The 21,419-nt window shown below is 38.2% G+C and overlaps 2 protein-coding genes across 3 annotated transcripts; one reads left to right on the top strand and one right to left on the bottom strand.

Moving 5' to 3' along the window:
- Positions 1 to 4,707: 4,707 nt before the first annotated feature.
- On the bottom strand, positions 4,708 to 5,344 carry LOC143857050 (uncharacterized). The gene is made up of 2 exons (XM_077367322.1): positions 5,044 to 5,344; positions 4,708 to 4,952 (listed from the first exon to the last, which is right to left on the bottom strand). The coding sequence occupies exons 1-2, from the start codon at positions 5,342 to 5,344 to the stop codon at positions 4,708 to 4,710; spliced, it is 546 nt and encodes a 181-aa protein (XP_077223437.1).
- Positions 5,345 to 14,257: 8,913 nt separating this feature from the next.
- On the top strand, positions 14,258 to 20,594 carry LOC143857180 (cytochrome P450 CYP82D47-like). Of its 2 annotated transcripts, none has more exons than XM_077367570.1 (3): positions 14,258 to 14,542; positions 14,820 to 15,182; positions 19,796 to 20,594. In XM_077367570.1, the coding sequence occupies exons 1-3, from the start codon at positions 14,282 to 14,284 to the stop codon at positions 20,414 to 20,416; spliced, it is 1,245 nt and encodes a 414-aa protein (XP_077223685.1). In that variant the 5' UTR covers positions 14,258 to 14,281; the 3' UTR covers positions 20,417 to 20,594. The 2 variants fall into 2 exon arrangements, with proteins under 2 accessions (XP_077223685.1, XP_077223684.1); XM_077367569.1 differs by having other exon boundaries at positions 14,259 to 14,542; positions 14,820 to 15,482.
- The last annotated feature ends 825 nt before the right edge of the window (positions 20,595 to 21,419 follow it).

Below are 21,419 nucleotides of genomic sequence, written 5' to 3'. Positions count from 1 at the left end.
TCCAAGAAAGATGCACTTTTTGGATTTTGGGTCAAGTTTAGAATGTTGATCATTTTTAACATGAATACCAGTAGGATAACCAAATATTCTTAAAGTAGAATAATCACTGGGTTTACTAGACCATACTTCTTCCTGAGTTTTGTAAGAAATTGCTGTTGAAGGCGACCTGTTGACCAAATAACATGCTAAATCGCATTTGCCCAGATGTTCTACTCTAATCCAACATTGCTCAACATACTAAGAGTCCTCTCTAGAAGAGTCCTTTTAAGTCATTCTGCAACTCCATTCAGCTGTAGACTTTTCGGTGTAGCAAAGTGGTGAACATACCTCCACCCTTGCAAAACTCGATAAATTTAGAAGACTTGTATTCTCCTCCATTGTCTGTCCTCAAGCACTTCAACTTCTTGCCAGTTTGCTTCTCGATCATAGTTTCCATTGTTTGAAAGTAGAAAACAAACTCAAGTTTCTTCTGCAGAAAGTAAACCCATACTTTTCTGGAGTAATCATCAACGAATTCACAAAGTAGAGAGCACCGGCTTTTCAAGCAATTGGGGCTGGTCCCCACACATCAAAATGTACACAGTCTAGGATGCCTTTGATGCAATGAACTGAAGTTTTAAAACTCACCCTGTATTGCTTGCCAAACACGCAATGCTCATAAAAGTCTAACTTGCAACTCTTAAAGCTCTTGAGCAGATCCCAATTATTGAGCTCTCTCAAACCTTGCTGACTCATATGCCCCAACCGCATATGCTAAAGATGTGTCAAATCAATCACATTATTTTCATCTATATAAACAGCTGCTCCACCTACTATTGTATTTCCCATCAACTCATAGAGATGGTTTTTAACCATTTTTGCCTTCATGACCATGAGAGAACACTTTACAACAATCAGAGTTCCACCATCTCCAAAAAATCAAAATCCATTGGTGTCTAAAGCACCCAAAGATATCAAAATTATCTTTCGCTCTAGAACACATCTAACTCCTTTAAAAGTTCTAATGGTTCCATCATACATCTTTATATTCAATGTGCCTATCCCAACTGTCTTGCAAGAATTGTCATTCCCCATCAAAACCGAGGCACCAGTCAATTGCTCATATGTAGAGAACCAATGTCTATACGGGCACATATGAAAAAAATATTATCAAGGATCCATGCGTCATGATAACGAACAATGCCTGAAGAGGCGGTGAGCACCTTACCACGATCTTCATTTGAGTTTTTCTCTACCACACTTGCTTGTTCCGAAGACTCTCGTGTCTTCTTTTCCATATCTTCCTTTTGTTTCTGGCGATCTTTCTTTATATGCCCAATTTTATGGCGATAGAAACACTTTATCTTGCCTTTTCCTATCTTGGATTTTGATCTAAACCCTCGTCCATTATTCCCTTTCTCCTTTTCGTCTGGTCTACCTCTGACAACCAAACCTTCTCCCTGCTTCTCACCTGTAGGTCTCTTTCTCATCTCGTTAGAAACAAGAGCAGCAGTGACCTCATCTAATTCTATGGTATCCTTACCATAGAGTAATGTTGTAACCAAATGTTCATAGTATGGAAGTAGAGAAAATAAAATCAAGGCATTGTCTTTATCGTCAATTTTAACATCGGTATTCGGTAACTGACAAATTATCTTGTTATAGGCAGTCCAGTGTTCCATCACTTTAGTCTCTTCCTTCATTTTCAAGGTGTAAAGCTGTTGTTTTAAATACAACCTGGCTGTAAGAGTCAGGTTCAAGCTCTCAAGTTTAAACCATAGTTAGCAAAACGTGATGTGAGAAAAATACGAGACCGGAAAATTTTGGGTTTCATACGGCATTGGTTAAAAAAACGTAGTAAAAGAAATGGTAAAAAAATGATCAATGAATCAAACATGTTTAGTAAGTTTTGGTTATATATATATATATGTGTGTGTGTGTGTGTGTGTGTGTGTGTGTGTGTGTGTGTGTGTGTGTGTGTCATTATATTTCGGTACATGTAAATGTTTGCATGTGAGGTGCCATTTAGGCAGGGAATAGTGCAGTGACCTAAACATGTTGAAATTCCCTTCATCAGTTTATTGACTAAAGACAAAGAATGCTTTTCTTTTTTCATGAATTACATTATCTAGTCTCCTCCCATCTTGATTGTATACAAAATTTAGAAAAATGGTGAGGCTCAATCCCAATACACAGGAACTTTAGCCCTTGGTCATTGGAGTTCTTTCCCAATCAGTTGGCATTTCATATGCAGAAAGGTCCTGAAGCAATATAGTTAAATTGATAATGTGAATAGGAGTAGATTTAGTGCAGGTTTGAGCATATACCTTGGCATATTAGCCACATAATTCATCAAAGTTATAGAAAAACATATGTTGAAAATGCTTTTTCACCAAAAGAATTGTCCTTTTTCCAATTTGGAATACACAGTTCTTTCATTTGCGTCCGTTTGTTTATTTCCATTTGGGTCATTCACCGAATGATAAGTGGCCCATGAAGGAGCCATGAAGAGACCGACATAAGTAGGAGTTGTAAATTTATCTTTTTTTTTCCGGTCTCTCCTTTTCCCCAAATCCCAACACAAACAACCTTTCACTTTACTAACTTTAAAATACAAAAAAGGAAAAAAGCGCAAAGGGAACCTGAAAATAAAAATAAAAATCGAAAGACATGAGCAAAAAAATTGGAAAAAACGTGTTTGGATTGGGGCTTGGGAGGGGCGGCTTTCTGTTTGGGTTGGGAGGGAGACGAGAGAGATGAAGACAAGATAACGATTTAGGGCTTAGTTGTATTTTGTAATTAAAAAAAAGAGATAGGGGTAAAGTTGAAAAAAAGGTGAAGAAAACGTAAAAAAACGGGTTTAACATGTTTAATTCGCGTTTTAAACTTTTTTTCCTTAAATCTGCTGTTTAAAATGGCGCCCATGTTTTAAACGGCGTTTTATATGCTAAATTAAAAAAAAAAACGTGCTTTAAAAAAAATGAAAATACCATTTTAAAAGGTGTTTTGCTGAGTATGGTTTAAACCACATATCCGCCGTAGATGTCTCATACATAGCATGATATATGATATTGTTTCCCATCGACAAGCGGATATAGCTCATAGCCTTCAAATCCATGTCACAATGATCATCTAGCATATCTGCCATCTTCTTTGCCTTCCCTAACAGTGCTTTATGTAATCCTTGTTGAACCCAGAGATCCCGTACATTTACTTGGCAAAAATTAAAACTGTTCTTCCCATCAAATCATTCCACTTCAAACTTTGCACTAGAAACTGTCACCGCCAATATAAAACTTGGCTCTGATACCACTTGTTACAGAATTGGGGTGCCAAATAGCCCTCTGCGGTGACCTGTTAACAATCCGAACAAAAAAATGTGTTTCCGGTATTGATTATAAATACTATCTGTTTTTTGAAGTAAATTTGAAAGAACAAGATAAAATAAAGTGCAAGCCAAATGACAAATAAAGCACATAAGATTTTACGCGGTTTGGCCAAGCCTATGTCCATGGGAGAAGACTTCAAAAGATTTCACTATGTGGAAATTAAAGGAATTACAAGAAGCACTCACCGGAATACAAAAGCCTAGAACTTGCTCTAGATTATGCGAGATACAAAAATAAAATTCAATGTTCTCTACGCCATCCAGGGGCAATGCCAGGAATTTTGCACAAGGGGGGCAAAAATTATAGTAATTTTTTTAATCCAAACAAATGAAAGCAATATTATAGTTTCCAAAAAAAACCTCATATATATTCCATCACCAACATACATTGAGGTAAACAAAAATGACATCTTACAATTTTAGAGTGCAAAACCTAATAACATGACCCATAAGAAAATTTTATAGGCTTCCTCGACGTGGTCTCATTTTTTGGAAACGACACATGATTGTCTCATCATCAATGTTACCAAAAATATCCTTCTCAACATATGGAATCAAGCAATCAGCCATAAATTGATCTGACATTCTATTCCGTAATCGATTCTCCAAGATCTTCATGGCAGAAAAGGCCCTCTCAACGGTTGCACTTGCGACTAGTAAAATTAGTACCAATGTGATGAGCTTGTAAACAAGTTGATACAAGGCATGCTTTACCTTTTCAACCATTTTTTCAGGAAGATCTCCAATTCCTTTCAAATTCACAAAGTGGGTATTGGACCTCATATCAAGAATATATGTTTCAAGTTGGTTGTCTAATTCTTTTGTAGAGTACTGAACTTCTGGAAATTCTTTTAGATAAAACTTAGAGAGTCGAATCAACTTCTCTTTATCAAATGAATAAAATAAATCACTTGAATTCAAACATGCCACACAGAAGCAACTCTGTATTTGCTTCATTGAAACGACTATTGAGCTCTTGAAGTTGCAAGTCTATAACTTGAAAAAACAACTCAACTTGAAAATGGTGCAAGACCGTTCTTTTCTCTACATGCCGTCGCACTCTTTCGGGAACAACATAAGTATCAACCATGTTAGGGACTTCTATGTCATGTTTGGCACAAAATGAAGAAATGTCATTTAACAATGAATTCCATCCATTGTCTCGCATCAATTGTAGCCATTATTTTGATGTTCTCACTAAGGTCATGGCATTCACAATATCTTGATCCTTTCTTTACAATGCTTGCGACAATTCATTTGTAATTCCCAATAAACTTATCAACAAATGAAGGGAAAATGCGAATTCAAAAGTTTGCAATGATTTCAAGAGATTATGTGCTTCATGTCTTCATATCCATGACAATAAGATCAAGCACATCAAGAATAGTGGAAAACATATATTCCAAACTAACCAGTGTTCTATAGTGTGAGCTCCAACGTGTATCCCCCGTACGTGTAAGTGTGGTCTCTTGATTAAGTCCTTGTCCATTTGAAAGCTCACCATTTTCAAGTGCTTCCTTAATTTTGGCAAGTTGAATCTCCTGAAGAATATCATGGCGCTTACAAGAACCCCCAACCACATTTACTACATTTGTAACTAAAAAAAAAGAGATAAGAAATGTTCATATTTTTCTTTGTAACACCAACTAATGCCAACTGTAATTGATGAGCAAAACAATGAACATAGTAAGCATATTCATTCTCCTTAAAGATTAGTGCTTTAAGACCATTAAACTCCCCTTGCATGTTACTTTCCCCATCATATCCTTGACCACGAAGTCTCGATATGCTCAATTTATGCTTATCCAATAATGTTTCAATTTCTTCCTTAAGGGATGTAGCAGTGGTGTTGGGAACGTGAGTAATACCTAACAAACGCTCAACCACATGCCCAAGCTTATCTACATAACGTATAACTACGGCCATTTGCTCCTTATTAGAAACATCACGAGCTTCATCAACCAAAATAGAAAACATTGAATCCCCGAGATCTTTAATGATTGAGTTAGTAGTTTCAATTGCACAAGCACTCACGATATCATTTGGATATTTGAAGTCACTAGTTTGAGATTCCCAGGACACTTCTCCACACAAACCCTCTTTGTATCTTCATTAATCATGGTCATGAACTTCAAATGCTGACGAAAGTTTCCTTGGTTAAGCAAGTCGCAAGATTCATCATGCCCGCCAAAAGGTAAATCTTGTTCTAAAAGGAATCAAACATTCACAACTGAAGCATGCAAGCGAATTCGATAGTCACTTCGTTGTTGCTCTGTTTGCTTATTTACCAACGCCTCAATATGTTGCATTTGATTCCTAAAAGCTTCACATTTTCTCGAAGCTTGATTACGAGCACTATTAGGACCCCCTATTGTAGACACCCCATTTTGACTAAGCCCTAAACCTTCCCGGCTCGTGCCAAATCCAGCCGAATCTCAGCATTAGGGTTCCAAACTTCACCCTAGGCTGGATGAGGGTCTCTTCTAACCCCCTGCAAAATTTCATCATGATCTGAGCTCGTTTGCCCAGCAATCGGGCTGAGAGAGCATGTATAGTGCAATGAAGGGTGGCCCACTAAATTTTCATTTTCCCCTAAAATCCTTGTATTTTAGGAAAAATCCAAGTCAAATCAAGCCCCTAAATGCCCATGAATACATTTTTAAAAGCCTTAAAACTTCAGAAAAGCCCTTGCAAAATTCTAGAAAAATCTGACAAAAAAATTCGGAAAAGACAAGCTGAGTTTGTGTGGCTATCAATGGCAGAGGGGGTGAATTAGCCATTCGGATTCGCACATGTGTGCGCTTATCAAGTGGGGGTGCCAATATCAGCACCCAGAAAAGCTATAAATAGCCATTTAAGCTCATTTCTAAAAAAATCTTAGCTTTTCCTAATTTTTAGAGAGAGAGAAAGGAGAGAGAAAGTAGATCTCGCGAAAAACCCAAACCCTTTTTGTCCGATCGGAATTCCATCTTCTCCGACGAGTAGTGCCGGAATCCATCCCCAAATCGCATCATCATCGCTCCTAAGGCCCCTCTGCCCTTGCTTCCATTACATCCACCGCAAGCCGCAGCCAATATCTCCATTTCCATCTCATTTAAAACCTATTTTTACCCTAAAAACTCTAGATCCGAGTATTGAAGCCTTAGATCTGGTCATTGTGATCCTAAATCCGGCAAATCTCCATGGATTCCGGTTATCATCATCATCTTCATCTTTTCTCTCTTTGATTTTCTCGGCCCATACATCACACAGAGATCTTCATCAGCATCAGGTTATAAGAGAGGAGTTTTCTTCTTCTTTGTGGTTTGAAAGTTACAGAAATTTCAAAAAGTAAAAGTTGCGAAGGAGAAGAAGCTTTGCCATCAGATTATTTGCCATCGGTATCATCTTTGCTAAGATCCATCATTCAAATCCTGTCATCATAAGCCATCAAATTGTAACTGGAGCAAGAAGAGATTAAGAGATCATTAAACAGGTATTATTCGTTGCCCCTTTGATTTCTGTGTACTCTTAATTTCCTATTTCTAGTTCTTCGGATGAAAAATTGTCCTTCATTTGTTATTTTCATCATTCGGTCAAAATTTTTCCATCCTTTCTTTTGATTTCCAAAATTGATATCTCTACCCTTTTGTTAATGAATTTCACTTCTTGTTTGGTTATCATCTGTCATTAAAAAAAAAAAGGTAAGTAAGCATGAAAAACTTGCAAATTGAAGCTTTGGGGTTCTTTTGGTGGTTAATCCTCAACGTTGGATTTTTGTCTCTATTGAGTAAGATAAAAATGTTTTTATATTTGTTTTCTTGGATTAAATTTTGGATTTAATAAATTGAGATCTGTGATAATCTATAGGGGTTTAGATAAAAACTGAAGCACAAATTGAATCATGTGTGTTTTGTGTGATAGAGGTGCTTAGATATTGGTAATCTCTCCTTATACTTAATTCTTTTCAGATTTAATGGTGTCACAATTCTATCCAATATGGAGCATTTTTTTTTATGTCCAGAGTAGCAATTCAGGTCCTCTTTATGGTGTGTAATGACTAAATCAACCTCGGCCATTACATATAATTAATCGTTTCCTATTACTTTAGATGGGCTTCTTGTGTTGTGTTAATCATAAAGGTGCAATGCTGATGTAGAATGTATTTTCTTATTCTGAATTCTTAGTTTTTGATATATCTACTCAAAGGAAAATAAGAGAAGGTTCGAACATGGGGATTTCGCCAATTAGAGTGTGTAGAAGGTCCGAATGTCACCATTTGTTCCACTCCACTAGGGTCTGATTCTTTTTCCCTTTGTAAACTAGACCCCATGACCTTCATCATTATTTGGCCCTTTGTTATCTTTTCAGCCACAACATCACTCTCTTATAACACAGCCCTTTTATAGCTTTGTTTTTTACAGTCATCTCATTGATAATGACAGCTCTTTCATGGTGTTGTTTTGTATAGCCCCATTCCATTTGATATTTACAGCCCTCATACCTCATTTTAATATTAACAGCCCTTCATCCTTGATAATGGCAGCCCTCACCTTGCTTTGGCATGTACAGCCTTCATCTTGTTTTAACATGTGCAACCATGTGCAGCCTTCACCTTGTTTTAACATGTGCAACCATGTGCAGCCTTCATTTGGCCTTGATATATGTAAACCCTCTTTATGGCAACCATTGATTTGAAAGATTCTAGATCCAATCCCTATTCTGCTTGTCTCTTCATCATTACTTTTGAAAATTTTGTAGAAATAGATAGTTGAGTAATGAGAAAAATATATTCGAGACTGAAAAGAGCAAAAAGAAAGAATAGAAAGATGTCCCCATGCTTGCTAGAATTGTTGTATAGGTTTATTATAATTAATTAGCTTGATCATTTTTTTTTATTATTTAGTAATTTTCTTGCTCAGCTTATGCTCTACAATTTATCTAAACTGAACTTTTTAATGCTTTGTCAATGTCATTTAAAGAAATTAGGGGGGTCAGCTATGACTAATAGTTGATTTAGAAATATTCTTTCTTTCATTTGAGTGGTTTCAGAACCTATGGATTATGTTCTTCTCTTGTTTACTTGATCTCATGTCTGTTGAGTTAATTAGTAGGTTGGATCAATCAGCTCTATACATTTTAGTTGTGTTTTGGAGTCATTTATTCCTCCGGGTCCTAAATAATAATAAAAGTCTGTATGTGCATTGTTTTGTAAAGATGATAATTTTGACCCCAAAGTGGATTTAAGCACAAACTATTTTATGAGAAATATTACAGTAAAATAAAGTTGCAGGTCATATGGATCATGTTCGGTTGTTCACATTTTAGCTGCTCCAGGAAATGACGATCACTTTAGTTATTTCAGTTGTCATACCTGAAAGGCAACTTGTTTGTAAACTATTCATGTTTTGACTGCCTTTTAAAATACTCTTTTGATTAGTATTTCATTTTGTAATTTAGGACTATTTGCATATTAAGTTTAATTTTGAGGTTTACATTGCTGGTTGAAATAATGAGGTATTTTGTGATTGCTTATAATTGTTGTTGATTGATACAAATGTTTGATTCATTATCCCCCTGTATAGTTCAACTAAGAGGATTTAAGAATTTGGATTCTACTTTATCTAATCTCTAAATTTCTAGATATGGATTAGTGAGAGATTTGTTTTTCCTTCCTGATTTTTTTTTTTATGGTTGATCTTAATATGACCATGTTTTAGTGAATGCCCAAAAATGGTTGCTATCCCCTTTGACTCGGTCACTGTTTGTAATTGTGATTAAATTATGATGATTTTTAATGGCTGTTTAGTAGTTTGAATTTAAATAAATTGTTTAATAGGAAGAAGGAGATCAGATGACTACTCTATTCGATATTATCGACATGAGTACTGTCTGATCTCAAGGCGGGATTAGAAATATTATCATGTGTATTTGATATCAGATGATTACTTTGGCATCATCTGATTTCATTGGAGTCCCCGTATTGGGGTTTGTGGTTGGTTTTGAAGGGTTTGATATTGTTTTTACTTTATTAGGCTATCCAGCGGCTGGTCTGGACTAATTAATGTTATTTATCATTTTATGATTGTTATTAAATTGTAAATTCTTCTTTGCTTAGCATTTGATTTATTTTTATAAGAATAGAATGGAATTTACGATTATCTGGTAGCATTTTCTTCTCTCTTTGATAGACTAACACAGTCTTATAGATGTCTGTTAAATTTCTTTAGATACTAGAATCCCCTCTCATTGCAAGGGCGATGAAGGCGCTAGCCTAAGCCCATCCTTAGGGGACTCGCTTAGTCCAAGTAGCACTCCTCTCATTTATTTAAAGACTTGTCCAAGTCTTTATGGTGTGTATCCCCTAGAAATTAGAAATCCATTCATTGCAAGGGCAATGAAAGAGTTCTCTAGAGCCCTCTCAGGGAGATAGGCTATGTCTCAGACAGAGAAAGTTGTATCCTTTAGAGACAAGCTTTGTCTCATTAGTGAGTCCATCCTTAGGAGACATGCCATGTCTCGTCAGCACCTCTCTTGGAGCTCATCTTTGTGTTTAGGAGTCTCACCCAATCTCATTCTCTTGCTAAACCTCCTCTTTGTGCGTCTTTTGGTTTTGGGAGAACACCTTACTCGGCTTGGCATCATACCCCGACCCTTATGGGTATTGGGTTGCACATTTGTTGCACCCTAGGGCTAGGTAGCTGTCCGGCCCGGCTGGGTGTTTTACCTTTGCCAAATATGCACAAGGTCTCTTTTTCCTTGTTAGCATTTTTCTTTATCTTACCTCTGTGTCTAAGAGACTTACCCAGTCTCATTTGCTTGCTAAACCTCCTCTTTGTGCGTCTTTTGGTTTTGGGAGAACACCTTACTCGGCTTGGCATCATACCCCTTACCCTTATGGGTATTGGGTTGCACATTTGTTGCACCCTAGGGCTAGGTAGCTGTCCGGCCCGGCTGGGTGTTTTACCTTTGCTAAATATGCGCAAGGTCTCTTTTTCCTTGTTACTTGTTGAGCTTTATCTTAGTTTGATAGTCCACTAGCATAGGAATCCGTCCTTAGTCTAGAGAGTCAGTCCTCTTATTCAGGAATCAAATTCTATCATCATAGGGGTTAGGATTCTATCCAACCTCTCATCGTATTATGTTTTTCTATCCGCTCCTGCAAGGTATAGGATGCTGTCCAACCCTTGCAGAGCTGTGTTTCTGTTCTTTTCCCCCGCGAAGCATAGGATGCTGTCCAACCTTTGCGGGATATCAGGAGTCTGTCCTCCCCTTATGATGATAGGATTTGTCCCCCTTGAGTCAAAAATACTTAAAAATATCAAAAACATCTAAAAAACCAAAAATCTCAAAAATCTTGAGTCATTAGGAGAGTAGTTAGGAATTCTATTTCCGAACTACGTTGGCTTGATCCCTTTCAACAGGGTACGTAGTGCAGCTTGGGATCCACATCCCAGGTCCAGCCAAACCTTTAAAAATAAACATTTCAAATCTCCCAAAAATACAAAAAAAAAAAAAACTTCAAAACCTTTTCAAAAAGATCTTCCTCTAGAGTTAAGAGTCTGTCCTAGCTATTTAGGGTGTTTTAAGAGTTGGATGTCTGTCCTGATTTGTTGATATGGTGTGTCCTGTCGCGTGAGTGTCCCTAGAGTTAGGAGGCCTCAAGTTGATCGGTTAGACACTTAGTCGAACCGATGGCTAGACTAGGAAGCATATAGTCAGCCCATGGTTTTCATTAGGTTGCACAGCCTAGATACATATAGGATGTAGGGCCCACCTGTATTAGTGTAAGGCTAACCAACTTGCATTAGTTAGGGCATATAGAGAGTCCTGAAAATTACAATTCACTTGAATTTAAGCAATCATACAAAAAAGCTTTAAAAATCAGTCGAGTCTAGTGGAATCGAGTCTAGGATAGCGGTTCTAGATGGTTAGGCATAGTAGTTTGGAATAGGGCATCGAACTACGTTGACTCCGATTCTTCCCGAGGCCGGGATACGTAGAGCAGCTGGGATGGATGGCCATCTTGGTCCGAGTTAGGTCACATTAGAGTTAGGACTCATTTTGTCCAGTCATGTATAGAATTGAATTGTGTTGTGTGTTTTGCTGTGTTTTCTTACTTTCATGTACAGATCCTATACCTTTAGCTGTAGCATGCATGTGTTTGCACACCAGAACTTAGACACCCATTAGGCATGTCACTTATAACCTAGTTTTGCTTAGGTGACACATCTTTCATTTATTTTGTGTATGTGTTTATTATTCATCTCCGAGACATGCATGATTAGATAGACGTCTTCTTGGAGATATTCGTTCCCATTTCATATGACTTTCGCCCAAAACTCTTCAAAATTATTAAATAAATGGCAAAAGAGACCAGGTGCTTGCACTTGGGCGGATGAGGTGCTCTTCAGACCTTCCGAATTCGTAACCAGGCACGAACCCTCTTTTTATAATCTCTGGTTATCCGTTGCAACAGAGCATAGTATGGGATCCTTGGCCCACTTCCTTGGATGTGGACTCTTCTTTGTTTAAGGTACGCCTCGAATCTGGGCTAGTCCCCGAATCGAGAGGTATCTCACCTTTTATATCGCCACTCATGCTGTGAGAGGCACTTCTTTCGAGAGTTCCTTGGTAGAGCTCTCCATTCACGTGGATGATCCTGAGACTGACTCGCGTGGGGGCACACGTCCCCGCCGCCTCTCTCGGATCGGGGTCCACACCTATATGTTTTTCAAATCTTTCTACTTTCTTCCAATTAGAGAACCCCTCAACAACAAAAGCATCACAACTTCCCCCATGCTCCTTACTATTCGATTTAAAAAGATAGCAACACAAGAAATAAGCCGCGTCTTTTGCAATGCTATTCTCCAACCAAGTAGGATAATCATGAAACCACTTTGGATTAAACCGCATATTCTCTTTTCCTTGCATAATTTGAGGAAAATCATGATTACGTAGTTGAATTGGACCCATTCCTAAGTATATCATTTGAACTTTTGCCCTATCATTAGGATGATAATCAGTTATTGGCCTTCGTAATCCGGGATCAGCAGGAGGATTTGTAGGATAAAGTTTCAATCGAATTCTTTTAGAATTTTCTCGTTCTTTGGTGGGGACACTTGAAGTTGTAGGACGGGTTATCAACTTTAATGACGGTACTCTCGAAAAATATTTTCCATACCTAAAAAAAAACAAGAAAGACAAAGAACTTTTATCACTATATTACAAAATTATTTAATTATCAATCACTATATCAATGTAAAATAATGCTAAAAAAATTATTCAATAACTATTGATTCAATAACAATTAGTAATAACTTATCCTAAAGAAGGCCTAATTTGTGGTGATTTTTTTGTGATTTATCTCAATCTACTTCTCCCTAATTTTGCTGATTTTGTTGATTTTTTGTTGATTCCGGTCATCTTTTTTGGTGATTTTGGTGATTTTTTTGTGATTCCAGGCCTTGTTTCAATCTACTACCAAGGCCTATGTTTTTATAGAATGAAACAAGGCCTAGAAATCACCAAAAATCACAACAAATAACTAATAATCACCAAAATTTTAAGGGTCTATGTGGAAAAAAAAAACCCTATTACCCATTTAAAAATCAGTTACAAAGAATTGATTGCAATCAGTTAAAAAGAAAAGAAAAGAAAAACCTTAGAGGGTCTGTTGGAAAGAAAAAGAAAAAAACTCCATTTAGAAAAACAAACCCTAGATTCGTGTGAAAAAAAACCCTATTTGCCATTGAAAAATCAGTTCTTTTGATGAAAAAAAACCCTAGATGCTAAGGGTCCACAAAAAAGAAAAAGAAAAAGAAAACCCTAGATGGCATAAATGATAAAACAAAAGAAACCCTTCAATCTTATAAAAATCAGGTTTCCATACACCTCTAAACAACACAGAGGATTTACAAAAAAAAAAAACGAAACCTTGGTTAGCGTTACACCAAAAAATAAAAATGAAAAACACATACCTGTAAGTTCTAGGAGGTGGCACCCGTCGGAGAAGGAGGTGGCGGCGTCAGAGATAGGCGCTTGATGGCTTGAGTCATTGAGAGAGAGAGAGAGAGCTTCGACGAGAAAGTGTTTTACGAGAAAGTGGGATGCTTCTGTCAAGAACCCTATTTGGGTTTTTTGTTTTTTTATCGCAAACACAACGCAGTGGGGCCCATTTCATAGCCAATAGAAACCCACTCAAACATTCAAGCGCACCAAATTTACGCACACTTAAGCGTTCAATCTTTTTTCTCTTTTTTAAAAAGGGGGTAAGTATAAAAAAATATTCAAAAATAAAGGTACATTTTTTTTTCCAAAAAAATTAACGGGGGCAATTGTCCCCCTTCCCTTTCAAGTGCCATCGCCCCTACGCCATCTAGGATCCAAGCACCTTCGCTCACTAGATAGTTGTACTTTCTTCAACCTCCTTCAACTTTTCCAAGAGAGAGCCAAAAATCAAACCCTTCAAACCAGATTCTACCAAATACCCACTTGAAGATGATTTTCGGTTCAAAGTGCCCAAAATCAACTCGCTTCTCTCTCTTGTAGTCGGATACCTTGCAGACCTTTTTTTTCTTGGTTTTCACCGAGGCAACCCAACTCACACTTGTTTCTCGATTGAAGTCGTGCACCACAACTTTTTTTCCGTTTTTGATGAGTCTCCAAAAGGTGCACGAGAGCCCCTCATGATTAAAATATAAATTCAAACGTCTTCAAAACGTACACGAGAGTCCTTCTTGCATTAAAAGATAACTCCAAACCGATTCCCATGTGCAATAGAAAATCATTATTCTAGAAAACCCATTTGATGAGAGTTTCTAATAGAAGGAAAGATGACAAAGAAACGGCTTTAATGCCTAAATTCAAGGCAACTTTAACACAATGGACTTAAATAGAGGCCATGCTCCTTAGATCACCACTCACAACCCAGCAATGGATTTTATTCTCCATATGCAATCAATTGCTGGGCTTATTGCCGTGGTTCTTCTCTACAAACTGTGGATAGCTAGGACTAAGAGTAGGAGCAAGGAGGCCCCCGAAGCAGCCGGTGCCTGGCCTGTAATCGGCCACCTCCACTTGCTCGGCCGTGGTGCACCGCTCTTTCGAACCCTAGGAGTCATGGCCGATAAGTATGGCCCCACATTCACCATCTGGCTCGGTATGCGCCGCACCCTTATCGTGAGCAGTTGGGAGGTATTGCTTGAATTTTGAGCTGACAACAATTTTCATACAGTTGTGTAGATTAGGGTGGCTTTCAATTTCTTCTTAGATGATACATGATGTTCTATGATCTAATTACAAGTTATGTTAATTACATATTTTAATTTGATATATGGTCAGTAGAAATTGGGTTTTGGGTTTGAAGAAATTTAATTAATTAAATAGCTTTTTCAACAATCTCTCCCCCAAAGAGCATATGAGGAGCTCGTTTAACCAATCTTTTTTATGTTTTACTTTATACGTATAACAGGTGTGTAAGGAGTGCTTTACTACCAACGACAAGGTTCTTGCAGATCGTCCTACCTTTGTCGCCGGTGAGCTCTTGGGCTACAACTATGCCATGTTTGGTTTCGCCCCCTACGGGCCATATTGGCGAGAGATTCGCAAGATAGCCACGCTGGAGGTGTTGTCGAACCGCCGTCTTGAATTGCTCAAGCACATACGAGTCATGGAGATTGATATGTGCATAAGAGACTTGTATGGAGTGTGGGTTAAGAAGAATAGGCAACCAGTTATGGTAGAGATGAAGCAATGGTTTGGGAATTTGACCATGAATGTTGTCGTGAAGATGGTCACCGGAAAACGATATACCGGCGGAGAGGGAGATGATCAGGTGAGTGGATTCAGACATGCATTGAGTCAATTCCTTTACCTTACGAGCGTCTTTGTTTTGTCCGACGCACTACCTTTTCTCAAGTGGATGGATCTTCAAGGTTATGAAGCTACCATGAAGAAGACATCTAAAGAAATAGATTTTGTTCTTTCCAATTGGGTGGAGGAGCATCGCCGGAGAAGAATCTCCAACCAGGGTGGTCATGTTGATCAGGACTTCGTGGATGTGATGTTGTCGATCGTGGATGGAGCTAACATCTCCAATTACGATTCAGATACCATCATCAAGGCAACTTGTCTGGTACGTTGCTATATATATACCAAAGACTTTGAGAGTAGAGATCAAACTATCAACTTTGAGAGTATACTTAAAGGGTACGTGAGGCTACTACGAATTTATTTGGGAAATGATTTCAGCGCTCCAAAGTTTTGATAAACATGCGCTCCCATGTTTGTCGTGTAGTGTTTAAAGGGCTTTATGAGCTTTTTTAGAACCGTAATATTCCTCTGACAACCTACACGACAAACATGGGAGCTCATGCTTATCAAAACATTGGAGCTCTGAAATCATTTCTCATTTATTTTCATGATAAATTAGGGTCTCCGGGTGATGAGGGAGAGTGGGAGAGGGATAGATACAAGAGGGGCTAAGTGACTGGAGGGGAAGAACAGCCTGGAACAATAAAAATCCCACCCCAAAATACGATCGACATTTACCTTGTTTTTTAGCCATTTCTCATCCTCAACTCAGTCGTGCCCTCTCAAGTCTTCCTTTTCCCCATCCACGCCACCTCTGTCACAACTTGGAGAAAAAAATTCATGGTTGCCAGACATGGCCATAGTCATCGTTTGAATCCCTGGAAAATGATTTTTATGGAAAATGATTTACCAGTGTGTTGAACTTATTTTTCATGCCGAGCAACCAATTACTCCAAAAGCTTGAGCTGTTGGTGAAGGCATTATTTAATTTTTTATTATTTAACACTCTACCCTCCTCCCCCGCCCCACACACACACACGTGTGACCCCTCCCCTCTATTTTGGGTTGGCCGTGGCACATGTGGCCCTACTTTTGGGTTGGCAATTTACATTTGGATTTTTTTAGTATCAAGGACGTTTGAACGCAGGACCTTTGCTCTCTACCATGTCGAACAACCAATTACTCCAAAAGCTGAAGCTGTTGGAGATGGCATCTCTCAATCTTATATACTTTAACATTTAAAAATTTCTCGATCAAAATCCTTAAAAACCGTGCAGATCAAACTTCCAACTATAGGTAGGGTTGTCAATCGATCTGATGGGATCCACCATTACTTTGTTGGATCTTTAATCTTACTTTTTAAGTCTCGGTCATGGGTCATTTAAATTAGACTGTTCGTACGGTGTACACATATAGGGATTTGGTTCTTGCAACTAATCCTAACATTATTTGTACTTTTGAGTAGGGTTTTTTTATTTTATGAAAATATCCCTCATTAGTAGAAAACATGAAAGGCATTTTTCTTACATTAGTGCCCTCCATTTAGATCCATTTATTTTGAACCTTAGGATATGGATCCAATGAACATGATCGAATCCAATTGTTGTGTCCAAATCTGGTCCATTAAAGTTTGGATCCTTTATTGTGACACCGTCAATTGTAGCCGAGGGATTCAAATTTTTTGGAATTCAGATTATCTTTGAATTGTCGCTCTGGAATGTGATATGAGTTGTGCACCTCGGGTTGATTTTTTGGGAATTTGGGTTGAGCTTTTACCTTTAAATGGGGTAAGGTTTGGATGGGTTCCAATACATTTTTGAGGAATAGCTCAAGTAGACCCGGCCCAAATTGCACCCCTTCATGCGATTCACATGGACCCGCATGCAAGGGTTCCATTAATGCCCAGCTATAGTCTTGAACCAACGACAATTCGCTTCACATTGCCATTATGACAGATGCTAACAAGCCAAGGAGTGGCTGTATTGCTAAAACTACGCTTAATTATCAAGTCGTTGTAAAAAATAATGAAAATACTCGGATAATGACAGGCAAATTATTAAATTTGCACTGACTTACCCCTAAAATTTTACGATAATCCCATACACAATAACTAGAAGTCTAGAATGTGAAATGATTTTTCCATCCCCTTTTATTTGTCATTTTTCTAAAATGATTTCATTTTGAAGAAAATGCAAGCCAAAGGGCGGTAGGTGGAAATCATTTTCGAGAAAAATACGGACAATCGGGCTTGGATGATGTGTGTTTTTTACAAAGAGACAAGCAAATGGGGATGTATTATGGAAAATGATGGAAAATGAAGTGGGACTGTCATTTCCCAACAAAAATATATTAACACTCATAATGATGTGATTTTTCTTCAAGGAATACGAGCAAATAGGGTGTCATGCCTGTAAAGGTCATATCGTGAAAATGGTTTTTCAAATTTTGAAGGAGAAATGATTTTTTCACCCCCCTAGGATAATGCGCCCCTCCTTTTAAAGTGAATTGTGGCAGAATTCAATGCTTTTTATGTCAAATCACCTTACAAGGGGGAGCATAATCCTACAGTGGGTGAAAAAATCACATCTCTCTAGAAATTTTTCATTTTTTCACTCTTATTGTTACTTTAAAGAACTCAGCATACGATGAGGCCCGCTATTTTAAACCTGTTGATGCGTGGGGCAAAATCTATCTATCTATTATATTATAGCAGGATGGGGGTTTCACTGTTCATGCCTATGTGGACAGCTCCCCCGTCCGGCTTGAGATCTACGTGGCACTTAGAAAGGGTATTGGTTTTGGTTTCCTAATCTCTCAATTGTTTCATATTTCTCTCTGTAAAATTTATGGATTCTTTCTCCCTAATCTCTTGCTAATTTTTAGGAATTAAATATCTCTTCCATCTTGAGTAAATCTCTCTTCCTCCCCAAATATCTCCTTTTTCCTAATTTTTAGAAACTTTAGGTGGCCCAAATCTCTCCCTTCTTCTCTTCCCATTCCAACCCCAATGGCTCTCTCTCTCTCTCTCTCTCTCTCTCTCTCTCTCTCTCTTATCTAAGCATTCTGTGTTGATTCACTAATCACACCTACAAAGGAGAATGAAGGGGCCCACCAGTTCAGTTGTCTTGCAAAAGTAAGGAGCTTTCTATAATTGAGCCACACCGTTGGATGAATTAAAGTGTATGTCCAGATCAAGCTCCCTTCACTTTGATTCCCATCACGATGGGCTCCCATCTCATTAGCCATAGAAGCACGTCTACGATCGAGATTGAATGGGACCACCACAAATAAAAGGGTTAGAAGCACATAAACAGTGGAGATTTTAGGGGTCACCACAAATGAAAGGGCCAGGATCATCTTCTTCATAGATTTTTGGCTGCGACCTATCTAACAAATGATTGGCTTAGATCATCCAATCATCTAAATAGTTGGGCCCCATTTTATATTATATTAAATATCAAATATAAATATGATAATAATGGTGAAATTGGGCCACTTTTTGGTAACTTTATGGTGCTTGGTTGCTAATGTAACATCGACCTGAAGACTACTAAACAAGTTTCAGAGGTATTAATTGCATCGGCATTAATGTCCCATCCTAATACTTTCCAAGCCAAATTTCCAAAAAATACGGAGGAATTTGGCTTAAAGTTCTTTGTCTTTTCTCTTTCTCTCTCTTCCTTCTCTTTATCTTCTCTTTCTATAGCTGTAATGACACCCACTCCAGCCACTCTAGAAGGTTGGCAAATAAACACCATTTATCACTATTCTACAGGATAAATTCTAAGTAAATCAAATGTTGGTCTCCTCCCTATTGACTACTTATACAACTAATCTATAAGGTAACTGTCTGTATCCAAACATAGCCTTACGTAACCTATTTAGATGCTTTCAGCCCCTCTTCTACCAATATGTTTTGTTATGTAATCATACGTAACTTTCAAACCAAGCATCGCACGGTTGGTCCAACAAGTAATTTATAATCACGGTATCTCAAAAAGGAGAACAAAGAATGTAGAGAAACATATTAACAAGTTTTTCGTAGGATCTGTCACCCACTAGAAGGCCTTAAGAAGAAGTCAAGACACCACCTATTCTTTCAACCATGCTGGCGTCAAAGCTTTGCTTCTTTCTCCTGTCTTATGCGTCCTCATATGTGAATTCATATATGTGAATTCAATTCATTCATGATGGGGCCTACCTATTTTACACCTCATGTTTTGAAGTGGTGGGTCCACCATCTCCACCCAAACCCATGCATAGGGTGGGGCCGTGATTGTACGCCTCATGTTATTGATGGGATGGGACCCCTGCTTTACACCTTTTGTTTTTTTATGGGATTGGGTCTACAAGTTAACACCTCAGGTTTTGATGGGGTGGGACCGAACAGCACTACCAATTAAATATTTAAATTCTTGCATAGGATGGGGCCCACCATTTTACCCCTAATGTTATTGATGGGTGGGGTCCACCATCTCTACGCTAACCTACGCTTTAGGTTGGGGCCATTTTACACATATTTTGATGAGGTGTGGCCCTGGAATACTAGTAAGACTATTATGTTATTATTTTAGTATATCAGTTGTTCTAATATAGTTTCTAGCTAACAACTTTTCATTTAATTTTTTATTATAGTCTCTTATCTTAGGTGGCACTGACACGACAGCCGTAACCCTAGCATGGGCCCTCTCTTTACTACTGAACAATTCCCACGTGCTAAAGAAAGCACAAGATGAGCTGGACATCCATGTCGGCAAGGATAGACACGTGGATGAATCAGACATCAATAACCTAGTGTACCTCCAAGCAATCTTCAAAGAAACCATGCGCCTTTACCCCGCACCCCTCGCAGTGCCACACTCGGCAACCGAAGATTGCCAAGTGGACGGCTTTCATGTCCCAGCTGGCACTCTCGTAATGGTGAACCTTTGGAAGTTGCAGCGGGACCCACGCGTGTGGTCGGACCCACTTGAGTTTCGGCCCGAGAGATTTCTCACTAGCCATGTGGATGTTGATGTAAGGGGACAACATTTCGAGTACATTCCGTTTGGGTCAGGCCGAAGGTCGTGCCCGGGGATCTCATTCGCCCTACAGGTCATGCACTTGGCTCTTGCTCGTCTACTTCATGGGTTTGATATGTCAACCCCGTCGGGTGGGCCTGTCAACATGTCGGAGGGCTTAGGGCTGAGCATAACCAAAGCAGGTCCACTCGAAGTCCTCCTCACCGGACGACTTCCTTCCAAGCTCTATGAATAGTAGAGGGGAATATAAATGGGAGGTAAGTATTGTAAGAATACTAGTCCAAGCTCTATGATCAGTAGAGGGGAATATAAATGGGAGGTAAGTATTGTAAGAATACTAGTAAAAATGCACGTGCGGTGCATCTACATTCTTGAATGGTTATAAGAAAGTCTCTTGATGTGCTCCTTCGCAATGCTAAGCTTGGTCAACCAAGACAAACATGATTTTAGTATGGTGCATGAATTAAATTGGAAATAGAAGAAAAGAAAAATGAATCCATCTAGGGTTTGGTAGACTACTTGGATGAGGAAAGTGCAAACATTCTTACTTGGATGAGGAAAGTGCAGACATTCCAAAACTAATTATTGGACTGGAAATTAAATATAATTTTGACTTCAATAAATAGTTTTGACTCCAGTCAGTTCTTAAAATGAAAAATTATACAGGGCTTAAACACCCTTGAATTTTCCATTCCAGAAACACTCTTGCAACAGAAAGACAAAGTAGTAAGCACATGAGAGATCTTCAACTTCTGAAATTTCAAAGGCACAAAAGAATTGTTTTGTATCGAACCATATGCAGGACTTTTACAAAAGGATCGAGTAGTCAGTAAATCTTCTTGGTAAGCATAGCAGAAAGATTTTGTAGCATGGTATCTGTGAGACACACTCCAATGCTAACATGAATGTAAGCCAAAGCTCTACAAATCTGTCAAATATCATAAGAAAATTAGAATATTAGTCATATCAGTATATCCTAGGAAACTCAAGAACAGAACAAAACAATTGGTCCAAAACCATATTCTAAATGTAAGAATATGCAGAAAATCTCAATCAAAATGATGTGCTGGAGATGATGAGATCACAAAAGAAAGAAACCTGCCCCATCTAAAAATAAGAAAAACAAGAAAAATCCTACCTCATTTATTGCCATATTTTGCCATGTTGATTCAATTTGGGACGATTCGGAAATCTATGAATAAAATGAAAATAGGGATTAAAAGTTGTGGAATGAAAAA

Source organism: Tasmannia lanceolata, unplaced genomic scaffold, assembly GCF_043159265.1.
Source record: "Tasmannia lanceolata isolate RefF3 unplaced genomic scaffold, GAP_Taslan_0.1 ptg000024l, whole genome shotgun sequence".
In the NCBI taxonomy this organism is placed as follows: Eukaryota; Viridiplantae; Streptophyta; class Magnoliopsida; order Canellales; family Winteraceae; genus Tasmannia; species Tasmannia lanceolata.
This window is presented reverse-complemented; position numbering and strand designations above follow the sequence as displayed.

What these genes read in the sequence shown, in the direction of transcription:
- LOC143857180 (XM_077367569.1), top strand. Translation starts at nt 14,282, where the DNA reads ATGGATTTTATTCTCCATATGCAATCAATTGCTGGGCTTATTGCCGTG. An exon ending in TTATCGTGAGCAGTTGGGAG is followed by an intron (nt 14,543 to 14,819) that starts GTATTGCTTGAA and finishes TACGTATAACAG; the next exon opens with GTGTGTAAGGAGTGCTTTAC. An exon ending in TCATCAAGGCAACTTGTCTG is followed by an intron (nt 15,483 to 19,795) that starts GTACGTTGCTAT and finishes TTTTTATTATAG; the next exon opens with TCTCTTATCTTAGGTGGCAC.
- LOC143857050 (XM_077367322.1), bottom strand. Translation starts at nt 5,344, where the DNA reads ATGTTTTCTATTTTGGTTGATGAAGCTCGTGATGTTTCTAATAAGGAG. An exon ending in ATATGCTTACTATGTTCATT is followed by an intron (nt 4,953 to 5,043) that starts GTTTTGCTCATC and finishes TTACAAATGTAG; the next exon opens with TAAATGTGGTTGGGGGTTCT.